The sequence below is a fragment of the Sander lucioperca genome, chromosome 4 (assembly GCF_008315115.2).
Source record: "Sander lucioperca isolate FBNREF2018 chromosome 4, SLUC_FBN_1.2, whole genome shotgun sequence".
NCBI classification, from domain to species: Eukaryota; Metazoa; Chordata; class Actinopteri; order Perciformes; family Percidae; genus Sander; species Sander lucioperca.
Window position 1 is genome coordinate 43,830,271 of NC_050176.1, and position 24,336 is coordinate 43,854,606.

General features: G+C 39.1%; 1 protein-coding gene across 3 annotated transcripts in view; it reads right to left on the bottom strand.

The window, feature by feature from the left end:
* The window catches only part of mast1a (microtubule associated serine/threonine kinase 1a), a 74,041-nt gene that overhangs the window by 43,970 nt on the left and 5,735 nt on the right, over window positions 1-24,336 (bottom strand). The window contains exon 2 of one of the 3 annotated variants that reach the window (XM_031285908.2): window positions 18,727-18,755. In XM_031285908.2, the coding sequence (XP_031141768.1) occupies window positions 18,727-18,755 (29 nt within the window). Of the gene's footprint in view, window positions 1-13,019; window positions 13,483-18,726; window positions 18,759-24,336 lie in introns of those variants that run through there. The other 2 variants (XM_031285907.2, XM_031285909.2) reach the window with 2 other exon arrangements.

Sequence of the window (24,336 nt, forward strand, 5' to 3'; positions counted from 1 at the left end):
TTTCTCCCTTGATCAATAATCTATATCCTCCCACATCCTCCCTTATCTCTCCCTCTTTGTGATGTGAGTCTTCAGCAGTTGTTTCTAGCACTCTGAGACATCAAACCGCTGGCAGGATTTTATCGGTGGCAGTGCGACTCTGTGGGCGCCAGCTGAGAGAGAGCTTGTACTCAACCTTGCAGAACAGAGGAGGAGCATATTGAAATATTTAAGGGAAATGCATTAGCTTAGGAGGAGGGCTGGAAGTGGCTTAACACCATCCTTCCAGCGCTCAGAAGAAGGGTGAGGGAGAAGAGAGGAATAAAAGAACAAGACTAAAAATTGAAGAGACTGGAGGTGCATACAGTATATTCGTCTAATTTCTTTTCTGTGTCATACCCACACTTCTCTTTTTCTTTTTTTCTTCGTGCCTGCAATCGTCTTTCATTTTACTTGCTTCTTAACTTGTAGTCTCTCAGATACACATTTTCATTGCTGCTCTTCCTCAATCAAAAGCTGAATCACTTGAGCATATGCAAGTCAAGATTCACTCCAGAACATATTCTTAGTTTTTGATTCATGATTCATCACATCTACAGCAGCTCGACTCTACCAGTGAATCACTATGTTTCAAACCACATACTACAGGGAAAGGGATTTAATCCTACCTGCCACGTTTCTCTGACTTATTATTTTCAGTCTCAATAAATCTCTTCACCATCTTTTGATAACTCCTCACTCATCTGTTTCTCCTTCATTTCTTCCATTTCTCCGGCTTTGTTCTCATTCTGCTTTCTTCTTCTTTGCAATTAACTCTCTGAATGATGAATAATTGAAATGTGGGAAGTTCAGAACTCCCCTTTTCAGGGTTATAGAGTTGACTAAACTATTAAAGACAGTAACAGAATGAAACCCACAAGGGCAAAGCAATCTAATCTTCCCATGAAACCAGAAGTCTCTTGCAGTCACTATGGTTTATAACATTATCTTAAATGAATGCTGTAAAAGGGCATCTTGCCCAAAGCATTTGTACTGTAAAAAAAAAAAAAGGTTAAATAGGAATGCTCTTTACGTTATACTCCAGCAGCTAGCCACATATTTATCACCAGTAAAGGTCACATTAGAGTTCTGCTACTTGTATCCCTGCAACAGCGAGGAGGAGAAGAGACAGAAGCAGCAGGGGGGGGGGGGGGAGGAGGGTAAAAACCATCCATCTGTGGATACTCTAACTGCTATGTATCTGATGTATTCCAGAGTATGCTGTTATTTTTTGGATTTTTGGATTATTTTTGCTTTGTTTTTCGGCCACTTGGGCGAAGCGCAACAAGCTGTAAACAAGTCATTGACATATCATCATCTAATAAAGTTCTCATATGGTGAACATGTTAGTTACAGTTTAGCCTAATTACACATCCTGCAATATTAGACTTTCTCGGAGACATGTTTGTGTCCCCCTGACAAATGTAAGTCTAATATTCACTCTCCTCTGAACTCTATTTTGGTCTCCAACAGCTCCAGAGGGAAATACCTGTCCCTTTAGCTGCTAAATGCTCCACTATGTTCACTAGCTATAGCTGCTAACTGTGTCTGTGAGCAAGTAGTATTCAGTGGGCAGAAAAACCCAAACAATGAACTGAAAGACATTTAATGACTCTTGAGAGAGCTGAGGTCAATCACAGTGTCTGGTGATATTTTACTATGAGTGATATCTCTCTCATCATTGATTAGCTTAAAGGTGCTGAACCAACATCAGCCTCCAGCACAGGTTCAAGGCTTCTTGACATAAACCTTTAACAGTTGCTCAGCTCTACTGGTGGGATGAACACCATTACCTCAAAAGATGTTCCCTCATTTGACATCTTGATGATGGTAGTGTAGAGTGCTGTCTACCACGCTGTTTTCATGCTCAGCATTTCTATACATGTCACTGAGCAAAATAGTATATTGCTCAATTGTATTATCACAACACAAGTAGTATCATGCGGCACATCTGCATTTGTCTTTTCTTTAACCCAAGTTTGTCCTTGAATTGGTAAATGTATATAGTATAATAAAATAGAAAAAAATGTGTATATACATGTAGAACTAAGGGGTGCACATTAGAAATTACAGTGCAACACAAGAATTTAAGTGCAGAGTACTGGCAACTATTAGTACAAGTTATAAATTGTAAACAATGAATATAATAATAATAATGATATAAAATGAGAACATTATATATATAAAAAAACTATTATTCTAGTAACTGGCAATACTTGATGTATAATTTGTCCATATTACTCTTAGACTAAACAGCAAAATCATCAGAAAGGCAATACAACATATATTAATCCTGCCTTGCCCTCAAATCTCGGCCACACAATTAGCCGTCACAGTGGTGGCAGTCAGTGAAGGTTACAGGACAGGAGCTATAGGTGGCTGTAAGGACTTATAACTAACATGCTGTAGATTCACTTGACTGAAAAGCAAAGAAGATAAGAGAGGTGGGAATGTGTTAGCAAAATGTGTGTGTCTTTGTGTGTGTGTGTTTGTGTAAAAATGGGACTTTAAATCACTCTGTCACGGTTATGGTCATGCAGTCTGGGCTCACCTCAATTTGGTTTAAAAGGTGCCTGCATGCGTGTGTGCGTGCGTGCCTTAGGATGTTTTGTACGTAAAAGACAGATAGAGACAGTTAGTATGCTGCACATCGCCGTCCTTGAATCATAAATCTAAAACTGTCTCTAGTTTTGTGGTCAAACGCAAACACATTGTCAGTTTACAGCCAAACCCTGCACTTTATCATCCACCACCCTCTTCTACTTTCAGGTAGATGGTAATGTATGTTGTCATCCACTTATGCATAAATACATTTTAAACAGAAAAGTGAAGCTTTGCTGAAAATGAGACAATTTCCTTTTAAATATCAAAACCCATTTGGATCCAATTAAGTTAATTATAAACAAATGATTGTCTATCCATAATTAATTGACCAAGAGGTAGAAGAGAGATGAAGAGGGAGAAGGAAGAGGATATTAAGCAGAATGTACAACGTTGCCATAGCAACACGTTTAGAGTCACACTGAAATGAAGCAAACAGTAACATCTACAACTGATTCCTTTTTTTCTACCTTCACCAGAGCTCACAGTGAGAAAAAGACAACTCTTGTTAAACAAATGAAATAATGAAGGCGAGCATCAGACTGAATCAGCTCTGAATATATCTCACCCTGCACTCAACCACAAAACTGTGAGTAAGTGTTTGTTGATATGGCTGGAAGCCAAAGGATGTTTGTGTGTTTGTATGTGAATGCCTGTTGTATAATCCATCATAATCCATTGTGTAATCCATCATGCAGGCTCAATCTGTGTGTGTGACAGAGGAGTATAGTGGTGAGGTGCGTGGAGCTGTCAGTCAGACAGAGTATGATTCATCGGGGTCAATGGTGCATGCTGCTATTGTGTGGGCCTCTGTTGACGGACACCAGAGCAGATGAGAAAGCCGCAAGTGAGAAACAACTTTTAATATGTGATAGAGAAACAAAGTATGATAGTGTCAGGCTGCTGTGTCTGTCTAAATCTATCAAAAGGTGCAAAACAAATCAATGTTTTTCTCTGTTTGTGCAGGATGCAGGCGGTTTTTGTATCCAGGTGGTGTTAAGAAACACTTCCAGAATGATGAATGACAAACAGTGACAGCAGGAACAAGAGGAAGAAAGAAAGAAACAATTTTGTCTGATTTCCATTTGTTAGCATCTTAATGACAAACGTTCATTTTATATTCACATTCACATTTGTTCACTGCTAACATGAAATGTTCCTAATGAATGTACCTTTAAAATGCTCAGTGTCAACATGTTTCATCCTATGTCTACGGAGATTCATTTATGCATCCAGGTAATTGTAGTTTCAACAAAGCTTTAATTTTAAAAACACTGGATTAAAAAATATAAAATACAAGACGTTTCAGTGTTCATCCAAACACCTCTCATTCGTCTTGTATTTAATATTTTTTAATCCAGTGTTTTTAAAATTAAAGCTTTGTTGAAATGTTTCAGCCTACAAAATCTGCTCCTGGAAACTACGGCATGATTTACCTTTCTATGGTTATGTTTTGGCATTTGAACAAGTCTATGCTGACTTTACGTTTTTATGCTGCTTTTTAATATTTCGACCAAAACCACAATCTTTACCAATCCTTAAAGCTGCACTGATCAATATTTTCATCTAACTATAAATCAAGGAACCTCTGTGTGTATGTGTGTGGGTCTTTCAAATGTCCCGCATGCGCCAAATACATCACACGCAGCACGCTGTTGTACGAGCCTCTGTACAGCAGCGGGGGCGGAGCAGTGTTGCCAACTTCAGTGTATGTGAGAGGCAAATTGTAAAGGGTTTTTCTGGTAAGGTAGAAAGGTGCTATATAAATGCAGTACATTTATCATTTACCATCAGATGATTGGTTCTCAAGAACACTTTGAATGGGCATGCCACCTGACAACGCTGCAAGCAGCAATATTGAGAACCCAGCGTTTTATAACTGCATTTAACATTTTACATTTTACTGCAAGTTGTCAATAACAATAAAAAATACTGAGAACCAAGCAATCGGCCCGTTCCGGACAGGCACTCTCCAAACGGACCCTTCACTAATATTAACAATGGATCAAATGAGATGATAATTATCACCAACTCTGCAGTTCCCCTCAGCTTTACGCAGCATTTTAGCATCTTTCATCTCATTGTTGGTTTTATTACTGTTCATCAACTCTGATAAACCCTGTGTACACTACCTGTTCAGCACCAAACAGCAGACAGACACAGTTAGTGAGTAGCTGGTGAATATAGTGGAGCATTTAGCAGCTAAAGAGACAGATATTTCCCTCAAGAGTTGGTGGAGAGCAAAAACAGAGCTAAAAGAAAGTGAATATTGGTACTAACTTTCATCAGGTTGCCATAAACATGACTCTACTTTAAATCTATGCATCTGATGGATGTGTAAATAAGTGAATGTTTGCTAACACGTTAGCAATGACGACTAAATAATAAATAATAAAACCTTGTTATATAATACGTCAATGTTGTGTTTACAGTCTGCTCTGCTGTCCGAAGTAGCCAAAACCAAATGTTTAGTTGCCCAAACTTAACAACACATGGAAAGCAGGACATAAACCCAAGTCGCCTTCTTACTATTATCCCAGCAGTAATTATGATTCCTCCAAAACTTATTTGCCAAAGCAACAGTGGTATTTTGTAGGTGAAAGAGTTGCATGGTGACACACAATGTTAAAAGGAACATAAGTGTGTCAAAGATAACCAACAGAGAAACAGAAAGAGCTAAAACCCCAAACAGAGACACAGAGATGTGACAGCCTCCCTGCTCCAAATAATAAAACCCGGGGCTGCCATTGGCTACAACACCCCGGTCAGTCTGCTGTGGGGAGGTCAGATGTTAAATCTGTGGTAATGACTTGTGCAGAGGCTTTGACGAGCAATTATCCCCCTGCAGGCCCTCGGCTGGCATTGGGTATTAGTCTCTTACACACACATGTCCATGAATGTGCAAACACGTGGATGGAAAAAACAAACACAGAGTTTTGGTCCCATAACACCACAAAAATATAACTAATGCAAACAATAACACTTGAATACAGGTCATTAAAACACATTTCATGCTTGCCTGATTCTGATACGTCTGAGTTATAGTAGGATGGAACAAGTGCATAAAGTACCTTTAATCAGTTTACAAACTAGGGTGGTTAATTACAATGCAGGTCTTTTGTTACGATAGCATTGTACTTATGAGGTAATTGCTGGGTACTGAACACAACAATATTGCTAAAATAAAGATCAGACGATCAGATTATCTAAACCAGGGATAAAACTGTAAGACAGCACATCTGAAACGTTGGTATATATGCACTCTACTACAGTAAGTATGTTAGGTCAAAGTTGAAGCAAGAAGTCAGTCTGTACGCTGTGATGGAGTTCCTGTCTGACATCTTTTGAGCAATGTCACCATGTACCAATATCTCTGCAATAAACTTTCTCTAAAATTTGTCAGCTGCTGTTGGTGGCCAGAAGACCTTCTTCACCAACAGGAAGTGAAGCAAAAGTGCAAAATGCATAATAGGATGACATGTTAGCTGCTCTGTGATGCTGTACTCAGGCACAGCTGTTATTTTTTGCTAAATGCTAACATCAGCATGCTAACATGCGCACAATGACAATGCTAACACGCTGCTGTTTACGCTGGTATAAAGTTTACAATGTTCACCATTATACTACTGTCATTTAGTTGTATTTCGCATACTTGTTCACATAATGACAACTCGACCTGCGGATGCTGCACGTGATAAAGAAACACAGCATTCTGTTCTTTGACCAGTAATAAAAACACTGAATAAGAAGGGAGCCTAAAAAAAGACTTGTAATTCAAAAATGGCAATTATACTAAAATCTATTTATATTTTGTATTTTTCAGTTTTTTTTGGAAATTAATTAATTAATAATTAATAAATGACAATCTGTCAAACATCATCCTCAGTAAAAACAAAAAAACTGTTGTACTTGTTCTACATTATACTGTTTTTACATCATCCTTTCTCATGATTTTCTTCCAACCATTATCTTTATTGTCAATTATAAATAACAGTATTTAATTTCATTATGCTTCTTTGGCACTTTGTAATTACTTCCAAAATTACTTCTCCATGAGGGAGGACTCCTCTGCGCTGCTCTCCTCCTGTGAAGCTCCGTCCACAAACAAAAAGGCCTCTGACGGCTGTATATTAAAGCTGAGCACATTCATTATAACGGATGGTCACTGATGAGAACACAGCAGCCATCTAAACAAAACGGTTTCATATTGTGCAAAATTAATTAAAGGAATGAGCCAATTCAGAATGAAGCGCAGACACTGACGGCCTGACAACACATCATGAGAGCACATTTAAATGTCTGGTGTAGGATGTTATGGACACAGGCAACAACATGTGTGTTCTTCTGTATGTGTGTATGTGTTGTGTTATGTTGTGTGTGTGTGTGTGTGTGTGTGTGTGTGTGTGTGTGCGCGTGCGTGCATTGTTGGACCATTACTGATTATCCATTTGCATGCACATGAGAGCCTGTGACAGGTGTGAGTGAGCACTTGCATGCACGTGTTCTGTCAGTCAGTCAGTAGTGTCATTTTCTGCTCTAAGTGCTGACTCACAGAGCACAGAGGACACCAGACGCTTCTGATGGTTACACCATCGATCTGTCCAGGCTCACATCCTGTCAGGTGATCTCTCTCTCTCTCTCTCTCTCTCTCTCTCTCTCTCTTGACATCTTAAAGGTGAGTGCATGTTTACAACTGGGAGAAATGCTGGGAGAAAAAGATAAAATGCTACCCCTTTAAAAAAGTTTCCCTGTAGTGCATCCTATTATGCAACATCCACTGTTCTTACTGCCAGAGTCCAAAATATACATCAGGATCTAGATGGATTCCAAACTTGGGAAAGTGGCCAAATCAAGCCACATGGGCAGATTTATAAAGCATGAGGCATTAAGAGGGGGTGATTGAGTGAAGCTGACATGCAGCAGATGAAAGCAAACAGGTGATGTGAAAAAAGAAAAGAGGATGGGACGACAGGATGAAACTAGAAGAAAACATACAACAGGACCCTCTTGGTGTTAGGGGTTGCTGCAGGGGTTAGTCACATGGCTTGGCACATAGACATGGCATGCTATGCAATGTAGCACAGAGAGACATACATAGAGGCTTTTGCTGTTATTCCCCATGAAATAGAGGATAAACAACAAAGTAACAACCATAGCTTCACACAGTTGTACAAGAGAGAAAGAATGTAGTTAAAAAATGAAAATGAAAAAAAAAGGAGGTCACAAAAAACTACTGACTGAGTCACCCAGTTATTTCAGCAAATCACAATAATTTTGGCAATTCATGCTGTGACTAAGGGGCAAATCCAGTTTAAGGAGTTGGTGCTAGTTCAATAAATATAAAAAAGTAGTGTGTTCTGATGTGATTCCTAAGTACAATGACTGATTATGTAATGAGCTGGTAAGTAAGCTTGCTGTGTGATTTATTAAAAACTTGGCTGGCAGACAAAGTAGCTGACTGCCTAAATTACCGACCAATTGGGTGGATAATAAACATGCTGAACGACAGTCAGACGGTATTCTGGCTGAACTAGTGTCTAACTAGCTGATTTTATAGTGGATTGAGTAAGTGGCTGATAAATAACAAAGTTGTCACTGAGGTCTGTCAGGGCCTGAAGCTGTTGTCTAAATCAAATCAAAAACACCCCAACAAGTCATCTCACATCTGGGGCCTGGTGACCTCTGACATCTATTTAGTCTAGTTCAGCATAACAACTATAAGCAGGGGCAAACAGCTAGGCGGCTCTGTTTAAAGTTTAAAAAATAAAAATGCCTGCCAGCACATCTAAAGCAAACATAAAATGTTGTATCCTAGTTTTAGGAGGAGTGCTTACAGTGCGTGCTGTAGCTATTTATTGACAAACAAACAACAGCATGGCACAGTGACTTCACGGAGTAGGTAGACCTTTGGACAGAGCCAGGCTAGCTGTTTCCTCCTACTTCCAGTGTTTATGCTAAGCTAAGCTTATTGCATGCTCTAGTTTCCTACTTAACAGACAGACATGAAAATGGTATTGAACTTCTCATCTAACTCTCAGCAAGAATGTGAATAAGGTAAATGTTGAACTATTCCTTTAAGGCCTATCATATTTTTCTATTTGAGAATGGAAGTTCATTCTTGACCTTTAGATCGTTTTTTGAGAAAAAAAAAAATCTCTAATTAAGATCCAACTATTAGCTTTTTCTAAGAATTGGATTTTTTTTAACTTTTCTTTAATTACCTGGTTTAGATCTCTACACTGCTCAAACACACACGTTAACCAGGGTTGATATGATGATGATATAGAAATGTGACAGAATGACATTCCTTCCAAATTAGAGGGGGGTTTTCACAAATGTTTGAGAATATACAAAAAAAGGTAAACATTTAAAACAAGTTACATTGCAACAAATTGCATTCAATACCGTGGTATCCAATGATACACTGGTCTGAAACACACCACAGTCGGGGCACAGCACATAAATAGAACACAATAGGACACAATAAACATCCAGATGTCTATTTTCGTCACATCACTTGTCTCCACTCGGAGGTGTTGTCAGACGTACTCTAAAGGTGTAAAAGTGTATCCTCAGGCAGAGTAATGCAGCAGGAAGTTGTGGCAGTGCAAAGACCTATCTGGATCTTTCTGCATGTGTCACAATCAGTCTCTCGTCTGCTGGTTTCCTGTTTGTCTGCATTAGTCTCTCCACCACGGCTGTTGCTACCTCAGCTCTCTGCAGTTACTGAGACCTGAGAAGCGCTGAATCACCACGATCATGACATTTCACTTAGTTCCCACTGTGACCTTATTCACAGCAAAATGATCCGTAGCCATCACGTCATACAGGATAAAATACTTCCTTCAGTGAGCAGCACTCATTTGCATGAGCGGGGAGTCTCGCAGCATTTCTAACAGACATTCAAAATGATTTAATCTAATTATGGATAATAATGCATATGGATAAACAACAACGCAAGGCCACTGCTTCTATCTCTTAGAGGGAAGTATGAATGGAGATGGCAGTAGGATACTTGACTCAATATAATGCCTGGTATAATACAACTAGACTTTGAACTATGACACTAATGGTGTTAAACAAGGAACAGCTGTACTGTAAATGAACAGCTTTGGCATTTTGTGATCATTATTCTTTATTGTGTGGTTTGCATACAGTAAATGCTTTGGTAACATCCTGGACAGAAGGTCAGAATTTGTTTGTTGCACTTTTAATGACATTAGACAAGAAACAAGCATGTATTGGCTGCCGATTGCAGAGTCATACAGTAACAACATTGTTTCAACAATTTCACAACAGGACACTACCCAGTAGGGCTGCAACTATATGCAATTATACGGCTTAGGCAAAGCCTTCATGTACCCTTACCCTAAAGTGTTACCAATAAGGACATAAACCTGAATGCACAGCCTAAATATTACCTCTAAGCAGATTTATATTTATCAGGAAAATGACCAAATTATTTAATATGCAATTCATGTTGCCATGTTGTCTTCCAACGCACGCCTGTATGAGATGTTGTGTTATCATGTCTTTGCAATATCAAAGATAAACCACAAACGGCCTGTGTGTGTTTTGGTTAAGGCCACCCTGAACACCAGCCAGTAACAGATGGTGCTGCCATGGTACAAACAACAGGAGTAGAGCATGGAAAGGACATTTCCTTTTCTATACCATCTTTCACTGTACAGCTCCTTCATTAAAAATACCAGCCAAGCAATACAACTGCACAAATATACTGTATGTCACTGAACATCCATGCTTTATGCACCTGCAAGCAGGTAGATAAGCTGTTTTTAACCTCATGTATGAACAACATGCAGACAAAAATATCTGCGAAAGCTCCTTCATTTAGTCACCTCTAAAAGCCATAACACCACTAAGTATGTGCTTCATTGTAACCATGGTTCATTTGTTGTTGCCAAAGTAGATACTTGTGGTGCCTACTTCCGAGCTATCAGGGCCATCATCATAATGTACAGTATGCTGTAGTCAAGCTTAAAATAGCCTGGATTACCTGTCACAATGATGGTAGATGTGCACAAGGTAAAATATTTGTGTACAAATACAGATAGCTTTATTTATCCCCAAAGGGCAATTCAGTTTCTACTGTAACTATTATATATTTAATGTAGTGTAATTATAATAGTTACCAGCAATAACAACATTCTGTTATACTGAGAGTCAAGGGAAGAAAGCATATACTGTAGGCTAAATATATCAAATGTTTTTTTATGATAACTCTACTGAATTACAGTTTTCTTCTTTTGTGAAAAATGAACATTGACAAAAAGTATTGTGTGTGAGTGGGATGAAATGGCCTGTGTTGTTCATGAGTGGGATAATTTGCACTGTGCATCATGTACACATGTGTATGAGTGGGATAATACTGTATATACTGTGTGTGAGTGACAGAAACATTAAGACCACCTGCAGTCCCTGAAAGCTTTGTCTCCCTGTGGTGATCTTTAAAACAACAAACCAAAAGAGTTTACCTTGAAGTGAGAGGGAAGGAAGTAGACGAACAAACTAAAGAGTTTATCATCATGGGCTCAGTTAACCCCACTGGGCTACTCTTAAATGTAGGCTGAGACACTACACGATGCTCTGCCTTTCATCCCTCCCCGCCCTCTCCCTGTAGCTTTGCTGCTTTTTCTGTCTCTCGTGCCTCATGTTCTCTCTCTCACTCACTCTTTTCGTCTTCCTTTAGCTCAATCTGTTTGGGAGTGGGCATAAAGCATTATCTCTCTTAATTGCCACAACCAGCCAAGAAAACACACACATGCACTAATGAAACAATGCAGACAGACAGACAGACAGACAGACAGACAGACACACAAGAGAATAAAAGCAATATCAGGGATAAATGATCTGGTGATATTTATAACTCAGAATTAGGGCTGGGTATAATCTCTATAAACAGATTCCGAGAGGGTTCCGATATTGGGCTAGGTATTGTTTGAAAATTTCCATACTAGAGTTTCAACACTAACACCAACACATAATACTTTTTATAATGGAAAAATGGAAACTTTCCTTTTTCATTTAACAAAAGAAGCCAGAGTTAAATGTTATCTCAACACAAGCGACCTTCGTATCTTCTTCTACACTCAGTTGCCAGTTTATTAGGTCCACCTAGCTAACACTAACAACCTTTCTGATTCACACACATGAAACCGACATTAGGAAAGAACAACAATTTTGTGACAAAAACATACATACTGTAAAGATGCTAAGCTCTTAAAGCAACAGCAAACATTCCTTAAACCTACATGTTCTCTCTCAAACACATACACTCTGCATGGTGGCCGACAGTCAGACTAAGGAGGGGGTTTATTCTTGTTCATGTACAGAATATCCTGCTGTTCATTCCCTGCACAGTCGGAGCAACGGTGAGCACTCAGACTAATCCCCCTGTGATCAGATGAGATGAAGACAGCTAAAATGAAGCACCGCAGGAGGGACTAAAGGGTCGGTACAGATTGTACATCAGGGAGAGGGGAGGAGAGGAGAGGAGAGGAGAGGAGGACTTTAAGAGGCAGAAATGAGGACTGAGTCAGAAGGACTGAGGAAAACAGAAACAAGGAAAATGTGACATTAGGGACAGAAAATAAAGGAAAGAGAGAAAGAGGTGAAGAGGAAGGAAGAAGAAGAGCAAGGACTTGTGCCAAGCAGGCAGCTCTCCAGCACTGCCCAGTGTTGGCTCTCTGCTACACAAGCACTCCCTGGACACTGATAATAATACATTCACTTCATAATGCTATCTCTGGCACACAGGCTACTGTCCTAGCGCACACATACCTTTGTGTGTGTATGTGTGTGTGTGTGTGTGTGTGTGTGTGTGTGTGTGTGTGTGTGTGTGTGTGTGTGTGTGTGTGTGTGTGTGTGTGCGCGCGCGTGCGTGCGTGTGTGTGTGTGTGTGTGTGTGTGTGTGTGTGTGTGTGTGTGTGTAAAAGAGTGAGCCATAATCTAAAGCAGGGTAAGTCCTTGTGCACATGTGTATCACTACAATAAAGCTCAACAGGGATATAAATAAATACACATCCAGCAAGTCTGTGATCTGCTATAACACACACACATACATAGGCAAACACATTATCAAACCTCCATGTACTTCAGAAGCTGAAATACACACAATAAAAGCATGCTGTATGCAAAAAATCACAAACATACATGCATGTAAAGACATCAAATATACACACACAAAAGCCCACACACCATATTGCTGGAGCTAAATGGAGGCAGGCAGACAACTGTGAGACAGCATGATAGCTGGCAGGGACAACGGAAACATCATGGAAAAACACAACAACCTCTTTCAATGAATACACACACACCAACAACAGTAGGACACCAAATCGGTCACAAAGACTGTACGGAGACAGATTGTTGCCGTTTACCTTTTTGTGCGTCGAAACATGATGCTAGCAGCAGAGGCTGTGTTGGCAGATGATCATGAGAGCAGCTGAGCCTCACACACACACACACACACAGAAATAAACACACACACGAACAGAGGCAGTCAAGAGGCAGCGATTACACTCAACGCCGGCATGTCAGCCTCCTCTGGCCAGTTAAACACACACACACACACACACACTCACTGATGTCTCGCAGTGACTCTGTACACGTGAGTATGCATGCAAGAGTGTATGCAAGAGAGAGAAGGAAATGATTAGAAAGATTTGGAAATGTCAGCCATGTCACAGACAGAGAAAACAAGAGGATTAAAGGCACAGAGAGAGAGGAGGGTAGAAGAAGAAACGGAGAGAGAGGAAAGGCTACTGAGCATCCCTCTCAGAAGGAGAGAGGATTGTGGGGCTGCTCTCAAGGGTATCGTGCCAAGCCAGGATGTGTAGAGCGACACTGCGAGGGGGGAGGGCGGCAGAGAGAGAGAGAGAGAGAGAGAGAGAGAGAGAGAGAGAGAGAGAGAGAGAGAGAGAGAGAGAGAGAGAGAAAGGGGTCAATGCAGGTATGAGAGAGAGAGAAATAGCAAGAATGCAAGAAAGAGAGCGTGAAAGCCAATCCGTGGTGGAGAGATGAGGGAGCCAGAATGAATAATGTGAATGAATGACAAGACAGGAAGACAGAGGGAGGGAAGGGCACTGCAAGTTGGTTTTCACATGTGTGTTATTCTGTGTTACAGCTGGCACTGACATAAAAAAACAGGTCATTAAAATATAAGGCTGGTAAAATTCTGTTTTTGTTATGGTCAATAAGCCCCATCAAAATCTTTTGAGCATACATTACTTAAACTGGAGTAAATTGTGCATTTGTTTGGGACTATTTTCAGCAGTAGATTTGGTTTTCTGGTGAGTATTTACAGCAGGAGGCTGGTGTATGCAGGATCGACTTAAAATAAACTGCAGTGTCCATGTTCATGGTAATGAAGGAACATGTCACCCGGTGCAACAGCATGACTGGTTTATGTGTTTTTGTTTGGACAACAATGAACAGATGAATAAGATATATTATAGTTTAGCTACACAGACTTGTCAGTAGAATACATTTATTGTCGGTTTCCATGGAGTTGTTTGATAATAAGAAAATATTAAATATCAGGCTTATCCTTTAAAAACACATCAATTACCCACACTTTTCCATTAGTTTAAATGTTCCCTTTTTGCATGGGCACTGTAGTTTATTTTGAGTCAATCACACAGACACTGTTAAATACTCACTAGAGCTGTAAATGTGTGTTAATCCACAGCTGAAAATAGACCCCAAAACATGCACTCCTGTTTAAGTAGTGTTTGCTAAAAACTACAGTGCCGAGCTGCTTTAGGAAATTACTGAGCCTTTTTTAAATAAAACTATATATTGGTGATGCATTTGTAAAGATTTACATCTTCAGTAGTACCACAGACAGGGAAAAAAAAAAGAAAGCATTGACAGGTGGATTAACACATCATTGGTTTGGGGGTTTCAATGGGGTTTATTGACAGCAAGGAAAATATAAAATTATGTCAGCATTCTTTAAAATGCACAAAGAGACACGTTCAGTTTTTCTACACAGGAGCTGCTCTGCAATGCCCAGCCAAGAGAGATGTCTTTTCTGTGTGTGTGTGTGTGTGTGTGTGTGTGTGTGTGTGTGTGTGTGTGCGTGCATGTGTGTACACCCTCCTTCCAACCCTTTGAAACAAATCCACCAAATGTTAAAGCTGACGTGGGGTGACAGTTGCACGGTAGTGCTGAGGGGAGTAATTCAATAATGGATGCTGTCTCTAATGTGGGAGTCTGGATGGATAAAATATACATGGGAGAGAAGAGATGGGGGGAGGGGGGGGGGGAGGTGGTGATATCACTGAAACACAGTGGGGGGTCACAGACAGGGATGGGCAGCATGATATAATATAGAAGACATGGTGTGGTTTTTTTTGTGTGTAATGCGGGAGAGTTTTTCTCCGTCTCCGTCCGTATTTAACCTCTCCGGATTTCAATTTCTAGCAACCTCCTGTTTGTCCTTCAGGTTACTTTAATCTCATTCTGTAATGAATGCCCAGTCATTACACCCATAGTATAAGACTCCAGCTCCACCCACAGGAGGATGTGTGCAGAAATATCCAACAGAGGGGGGGCCACAGGGAGCTGAGAGAGCTGACCATGAGCCTCCAGCTCCAGTGTCTCCTTCATGTCATGCGTGACATCTGCCACCCCGCCACACGGAGGTCGGAGGTCAGGGACAAAACACACCCGATGACAGCAGTCAGGGACACACATGCATGCTGCACACCAGATCACTGACACACACACACACACACACACACACACACACACAAAAGCATGTGGCCCGAACCGAGTAAGGCAGTAAATTGTAATTACACATGGATACAGACACACATTAAGGAAAAGGGAATTAAATCCATGCTTCACATTTACAAACTTCCTGAACGGCCTGAACCTTTAGTGCAACAATAACAGTTTACATGATAAACAGACATATGAGAGAGTTACGTCATTCATTCTGCACACAGAACATAAGTGGCCAAGCTGAAAGTAGACAGATAAAAAAGTATGGCTTTGGACTACAGCAATTTCAGAGAAATATCAAGGATTTCAACACTCAAAATGATGACCTCAAAGTGTACGCATTTTGTGGAAAATTACACTCCACATCATGTTCAAAGGCAGCCTTTTGAGCTGACATAAATTGTCAAAAAATGATCAAATTCTTCCTGATTTGTGAAGTGCTTTTAGCAGCAGCAGCAGCAGCCAGCTACGGCTTTCCAAATCCAGGAGATGAAAAAAGTCACCGTTTATCACAGTAAAAGAGAGGATATTGTCAAAAAGCGAACAGTAATTAAGATGTAGCAAAAGAAACGCTGCTAGAGACAAACGCTACAAACTAATGTCAATCTGTATGCTTCAATCATATTTTTGAGTAAAAGAGTGACACACAGCGTGCAAGGGAAGGAAAGAGTGGTGAGTTTTATTTCAGCACCATGGACAGAGACTCCATACTCATACACTACAACAAGAGCATCAGTTGAATTAAACACAGACATTAGTTTTTGCTCCATATTTCACCTTTTTCTTGCCATAACTGATAAGTGTAACAGTTTTACAGGCCTGTACCACAAATTAAGATACTTTAATCAGTTTTGTCAAACCTCCCAGGATCATTAAATCCCACTCTTTTCTAAATGGCACAGAAAAAGACTCCAGAGGTTTCTAATGCAGTCGCTAAATGTAATCTATCTCTGTGGAACTGTATCTCTCTCTTTTTCTGCCAATCATGTTTTGTGAAGCTGCCTGTTAATATCTGGCTTTAATGTTGACATTGTGAAGGAATTTCCATTAATCATTTCATTCAAGAGCATGATGAGAGCTAAAATGAGCAATGAGAGGGTCTCTTTCTCATACTATACATATTTCTGCTTATAATTTCCATGTTTTCATCTACAACACTTTCAAACAATGGGCTACAACTTGAGCCCTGTTTCTTTTAGCCTATATTGTTTAGAGTATGGTAAAAGTATGCTGATTTAGCTATTTGCAGTTTGCAATGTACCCATGAATTTACAGACAATTATCACTTGATTACTTTGATACTGAAGAAAGCTTACAAACGTGATGTTTCTCAGCCAAGTTCTGCAGACATGAGGAGCATATTTTTTCTATAATTTCTAAGCTGATTAATGGACGTTCTTTTGCGATGGACATCGGACGGAAATAATTATCTCCTCGGGAAGTGTAATGCACAAAATGAGCAAAAGCTCCAATGATGGTAGAAATGTGTGAGACAAAAAAGGATTTTCTACTCTTCTCTAATAATGTTCAGCGAGATTCATTAGCTACATGTTCACCACTATCTGATGCTTTAGAAGGATAGGTTCACATCTTTAGGTTCAAGTCTGTTCCCCAATATTCACATGGCCAAATGTACATTGAAAGAGTTTTTTTTCCACTGTAGTTGTTTCTTGTGGTCATATTGGAACCAAAGAGATCACCTTTTAAAGCCATTTTAATGGTAGCGATGGGAGAATAAATCTAGTCCTCAAGCTGTGTTAAAAAAAATCAAGTGCATACCAACATTACAGTCTTTGTAGAAAAAAACTTTGTGTACCTGTCCCTTTGCTGGATCTCAGCTAGCAAGCACTGTTGATAGAAGCACAAAGTGGAAATTCGGTACTGAAAAGACTGCTGAGCCTCAAATTAACTTCAACTGAACTTTAAAAGTCATTTTCACACAGTACAAGGGCTGTGAAGTTTGTCCCGCGTCACTTACATTGAAATCACTCAAAGAATGGATCTATTTGAGGCCATTATGAACAAGAGGATTGATTATTGAAACTATTATTTCAATGTACATAGGGACATGTGATTATAGTATTACGATACCTTTGATAAAGCATACATTTCATAAAGCAACACGTCAGTCATTTACTATCTTAACTCAACATTTTGATGGCTTAACTAATTTGTGTTACACATTATGTACACTACTGCTCTATCCTCCCTTCTCAACCTCTCTGCCTTCCCACAACCATGCGGGGCATTGAGGTCAAAGCACGGCTCTCCTGCTACTGAACTTTCATTGCACAGCTCACTGGTGCAACAGATTGGGCCGACAGCGACGCTTTGAGAGTGAAAGGGCTCACGTAGAGCTGGAACATGCTGCAGTCTGAAGGCAAAATACCATCATTTCAACACCACTTCCTTCTACAAAGCTGGAAAGATTCCAAGCACTAAAATATGTTATTCATTTTTGGTTTGGTTTGTGTCTTTCAGCTCAGAAAACATATGAACAACAAAAACAACAAAAAAAAATGTATCCTGGTATATTAAAGTGCTCATATTATGCTTTTTGGCTTTTTCCCCTTTCCTTTATCATGTTATACTTTTTGTGCATGTAATAGGTTTACAAAGTGAAAAAGCCCAAAGTCCATCCCAAAAGGACTTACCATCTCCAACAGAAAACACTGTTCACAAACTGCTCCAAACAGCTCTATTGTAGTCCAGCCTTTACTTCCGTGACGAACGTGCGTCACTTTGTAACACACGTTATAATGCTCGCCTAGCTGCTAGCATGGCACTCCCTCATTCTCTGCTTCTGACTAGCTTGTAGTGCTTACCTAGCTACTGAGCATGTGCGACTCCCAACAAAGATGGAACAGAAGTGCGATGCCTCATCTGTAGCTAAAACAGAGAGCTCAACACACAGGGTGAAAAGAGGAGCTGCAGCAATGTGCAGTACAACAAATATATGGTGTTTTTTTTAATTTAAACCATGTAAACCTATTCTGATATAACCTCTAAATACAATTATGAACCTGAGCATAAATATGAGCATAATATGAGCACTTTAAGTCATAGCACACTAAAGTATTTTCTATATGAAAAACCCTATATGTTGATATTGTCTCAGTTTTCCAGAGAATTAATCACATTTCCACAGTTTCCCTCATTGGAAAACAACTCTATGAAGCCCACAAAATGTCATTAAATCCATGGAAACCAAAGCTTACAATAAAATAAAAACTCATAGTAGCACAACTAACAGCAGACTAACTCATCTGTAATTTAGGGAAGGGTGCACACATAAATTAGAGACAATATCTCAACAACATACATACAAAGAAACTGAATGTGTAAATGTGACCTTACCTGTTACTTTTCCGTGGCAGAGGTAGATCCTTCTGGTAAAAAAGAAAAAGCAAGAGAGAAAAAGAAAAGAAGGTGAGAGCAGATACATTAGCCTGATTAGATTTGTTTTACACATCATGCAGTCACTGTTTATAGGATCATTAAGTTTGGTGGGGAAATATAAATTAGCATTTGAATAAAGTTCAGTTAAAGATGGAAACAAATGTAATTACACTGACATGCCTGATACGTTACTTAATGAAGAACAGGGAATTCTATGAAAAAACCTTCATAATGACTAAACTTTTTGTCTTATCTATTTCATTTTGAATGTGTTTTCTATTTTCATCTCCTCGTGATTTTCACTGCTGTTGTTTTTTTGCTTCTTCATATAGCACTTTGTTGTTTTTTAGCATATAGATGGGCCATGTATAAATCAAATTCATTCAAGGTCAAACCGTAGACTGAAACACTCCCCAAGTCTGCTTGTACTCAACATAAATGGATTTCTCTTGTTATTACAGAATAAATGTATTTAAGAAGTAACATGTCATTTTTCAAATTCTTAATGCGAAAATAACCAAACTTCAGATTGGATATTTGAGATGAAATCCAGGGTGTGACAGACATCATAAGGCTATATTATTCACCATTTCTCCAACAAAGTTGTCTTAACCCAGTGGTTGTTGTCTTAGTGTGGGCATGAAAGTGAGTTTTCCTTAACATATTGTTTTATTTGAAGGCTTTAACTGGCCTGAAGAGGTGAAAGTTTCCTGTATTTCACACAAAAAAGGCAAACATCATTGAAAAGTCTGAAAACATAAACACAATTTTGTGCAACTGAAAGAAAAATAATCTTTCTTTTCCTTTAATGATTACTCTGATTTGTCTTGGGAACCCCTGCCTGAACTCCGCTTAAATGTTTACATTCATGGTAACTGCCCACATTGTTTTATAATACAACATTTTGATATTTGCTTCCTAAATAATTGCTACTAAACTATCAACCATTGACAGATTTATTTGCAAAAGACCAAAGTATGTTACTGAATACTTAAACAACCAAGATACTTGTCTTTTTCAGGGGCATTATGCAATGTACCAATTCATCTCCACATCATAGATATGAAACAATAAAACCATGTGCCACTTTGTTTGGAGTCCACTAATAACCATGTATCTTACAATTAAACCTTAGCCTCTGCAAATAATGCTGGCATCCCACACAGAAAATAGGACTCTGCAAAAACCTGAAAGAAGGTACAACTTGTAAGTCTTAATGTCAAAATATAACAGATCCCTGATGGACACTGTAATTTAGAAAAAATAACACTGTGTTTCTTTAGTCAACTTTTCTGATAATAAAATTGTTCAAATAGTAGTGTAGGCCGGGATCCGTCTATAAACAGTTTTGTGATGTCTCTGATAATGTCTCGTGTAAGTGGAAAGCAGTTTGAAAATTGATCCCTCGTAAGTGCTCATAGACTTCAGAGCTTCAGGATCCACCAGGTTGAGTGGAGCCAAAGTCAATTTAAAACATGTTGCTGCTATATTTATGACATTGGGACACAACAGCAAGGACTCTGATGTGATTAGGATCTACTGGGAGGAATCGGTGTGGTGCTTGTTGCCCATCTATTCCCAATTTGATTCCATTTTACACTCAGCTAAGGTAAAATCAGGTTACCGTCAATTTCTATTGTCAGCCTGTACTGCGCTGCTTATCAAGCTATTTTCTACAGCCCAGTGGCTCCAATAAAAATATATTATCATTTGTTTCTTTTCACTCAGGGAAGGCTTAATGACACAGAGCCATGTCTGTGAAATGAAAGGAATCCAAGTGATAAACCACACCAGGGTGAGACGTTGAAAATAAACAAATGTGAGAGGAAAATAAGAGAACATATAAGAGACTGTAATTGGTTTTCCAGTGAAAGATTTCATCCTGTTAGACAAGGGCTTTCTCTCTCTCTCTCTCTCTCTCTCTCTCTCTCTCTCTCTAAGTAAACAAGCATTACGAATCCCAAACAAAGTCAAGCTGATGAAACATGACTTGACAGCTGGAGCTCTTGTCTCCAAACAATCTCAAAACAAGCTCACGACCCAAACTCGTCAGCACTGTGAGACATTAAAACAAGTTGCACTTAATAAACAACTACGAAGAGCCAACGAGCAGAAAAAAGGCTGCAAAGACTCATTGTAATAAGCCGGAACCAGTTTTTTTTTTTTTTTTAACAGAAGTACAGTATAAGTGCAGCAGTAGTACCATAATCACATGAATAAAGGAACTTGGAAAATGATACTCTGCAGGTAGGCTATATTAAAGGAATAGTTCTACATTTTGTTAAACATGTTTATCCATTTTCTTTTGGTGAGAGTTAGTTGAGAAGATTGATACCACTCTCTTAAAGCAAATAAGCATACTTTCAAACTATACTATTATTTAAATTAAAATAAACCTACAGTATATGATGGTGGCCTGGCAGCATTTCTCAGTTCAGAGGAGAGTGATCACTTTTTTTCAATGGGAGTGACATCACCCATCATAGTGAGCTCTTTCTGGGCCAGCTAATGAGTTACATCATCAAGAGGAAGTGAGCTAGGCCAGGGTTACTCAGAGATAGCCCCGCAGGAGTCTTAGATGTGTGTGTGTGTGTGTGTGTGTGTGTGTGTGTGTGTGTGTGTGTGTGTGTGTGTGTGTGTGTGTGTGTTCAAAGGGTTGGCTAATGGATAAAACCCCAAAACCCCAACACCTGCTCCCTCTGTCCAACAGACGGCTACATGGTGTTGTTGCCATGTTACTGGTTACTCCATCATTTCTTTGAACAATATTCTTCTCCAAATTCAAGTGACCATGGCAACCTGTGGAACTTCTCAGTAATATCCAATTTGCTTAAGATAAAGGCAAAGAATATTAACCTACAGTAGATATGCATATAACAACATCAAGGACATTTCCAGACAGTATAAAGTTACTTGGTAGATCAGAGATCAGAATGCAAGAGAGTGCAGTTCAAAGATTACATTTTTACATAGGAAACAATGTAATCCAAATGAGGAAAATCTCTAAGAAGGTATTGTGTTATTTTTATGCCAGTGCGTTATGCAAAAAAAAAGAGCCTTCCTCGATTCCAAATCTGAAACACATTCATGCAGCTTCTGCAGTGTGAAATAGTGTTGCTCGACACAAGTCTGACCTAAGTCTGATTTCCATCTCTCACGAGATTCATTAAGCCCAATTTATGGACCTCCATTCATTAATAAAAACCACAATCTTGCAATAAATCGATGAGTACATCCCTCATGAAGCAAACTGTTTTTTTATTTATCAAGATGTAGTTCCAAATGTTTGCAAGTTACAACTTTTTTCCAATGTGGGTTACTTTTATACAGCTACAATTCTAAAACAAACTGTTAAATCACATTTATATTTTTTATCTGAATCACATTTATATTTATATTTCATCTAATTATTTATGTTCATACACGCAATTTTGGAAAATCATCCAATCATGTAGAAGACAGATAAGTAAAGTTGCTAGTATTAGTAATGTGGAATTATATATTCTAAGAAAAGCACATGGTAGAAATATAACAGTAATCACAGACCTGGATGATCATTACAAGTGATTGTTCACCATTAAAAAAACATTTCCTGTCACGATTACACAAGCATGAATGTCACGACGTGTCCTGTTGTGTCCTCACACTTCAACCACACACACACACACACACACACACACACACACACACACACACACTCACACACACACACACACACACACACAAAAGGGCACTTATACTGCCCTGGAAGTCTTACATTTCTGCTGTTTTACTAAAGGATCAATCAGTCAAAACTCATCAAGATTCAAGAGTAGGAAAATGTTCTGATGTGAGAAAGCTGCACTATGAGAATGCAAAATGCTAATATTTTATCTCAAAGTGGCATTAATGAAGTGGTTTTGCAGACATAATGCAGCATAGAAAGACTTGCAAATGTCCGCACATACAAACAAATACATTTAATCAATTATACCTACAACCTCCACGCTTCAAGTAATTGCAAATCATTCAGATTCTCATTTAGCCAATATGTTGTGTTCTAAAAGGGACATTCAAAAATGAAGAGAAGGTGTCACACTGTTTTTCCATATTTGTTTTTTTTTTTTGATGGGGTTGGAGGGGGGATATTTACCCAAGGACTAACCGAAGGCCAACTGGAAACCAAAGAAAAGAAAAATGTTAATATGCTACTGCTCTGGGCAGAGTCATGAGGAATGACTATGAATGAATATTTAGTTTAATTGTTTAACTTAAAAAACTTTGAGATCACTGGTCATTAAACTGAGGTCTAAAATAACGTCTCATTAAATGACTCTTAACCTATTTTACTTTCTTGTTAAACTGGATCTAGTTTAAAACTTTAATACATGCTATTCCTTCCTTACTTCTGTCTATTTTGGGATTAAGTTGGACTCAAGCTTTTGTGCTTTATAAGCGTCTGGCATGATAATTAAATCCCAGTTAAAGTAGTTCAAATATTTGAAGCTGTTCATAAATATATTCTGGCCCAGATCTGTTGCTTTGATGTACACTTTGCTCTCACAGTACAAAACCTACCCTTTCTGAATAATACTGACATCAGAAGGACGTGGTGAGGCAGAACAAAGCAGTGGGCATGGCAGTGAGTGACAGGACTTGGCACAGAGAGCTGGATCTCCTGCAGTGATCACATTCTTATCCCTTGTGCTTAGCATATTGAAAATGGGCAGTCTGCCAGAACAAAACATTGGACAAATTATGCTAGTGAGTGTGTGTGTGTGTGTGTGTGTGTGTGTGTGTGTGTGTGTGTGTGTGTGTGTGTGTGTGTGTGTGTGTGTGTGTGTGTGTTGCACTCCATACTCCTACAACAGAGAGGGTTGAGACATGTTGTATGACTTCTGTTTGTTTGTTTGTTTGTTTGTTTGTGTGTGTGTGTGTGTGCGTGAGTGAGTGTATGAGCAGCATATGGGTTAAGTGTAAGTACGCTCCAAACACACCTACAACTGTTTGGGACGTCAGGATCATCTTCACTAGCTATGAAAAACGACTCATCTCAATGACACACACTCTCCCAGTTACAGCCAAATAAAATGGACTGGGTGTTGCCACAGATCATAATCACTGTAGTTTATATTTATTATATGTGCCAAGAATCTAAATCTGGGCCTGTTGCCGCAAAGTCCACTATTTTGTTTTTGGATGTGTACAGTTAACAAATAAGAGCCAGTAATAGGTATGTAAACAATCTATATGACCTTATGAATACATATCCCCTCTCTCTCTCTACACATTTCATGTTTGCCTTCTTCATTAACTCTCAAATAAAAGTCAAAATCCCCAAATATAATCTTAAGAAAAAAGAAAGGGAAGTAGCCAGAAAGGACCAGCAAGATTATTCTGTAAGGTCTATGTGTATGAGGTGGAAAGAAAATGTAAGTCACTCTGGACAAAAACATCTGCTAAATTCATGTACTGGATTGTAATGTAATTTATTTCCTGTTTAATGACAATGACAACCCCCATGCCAAATTTCACACCCTCAAAATGGTCTGCCAGTTGACCAAGAGGAGCTGCCAGAATGAGAGTGAA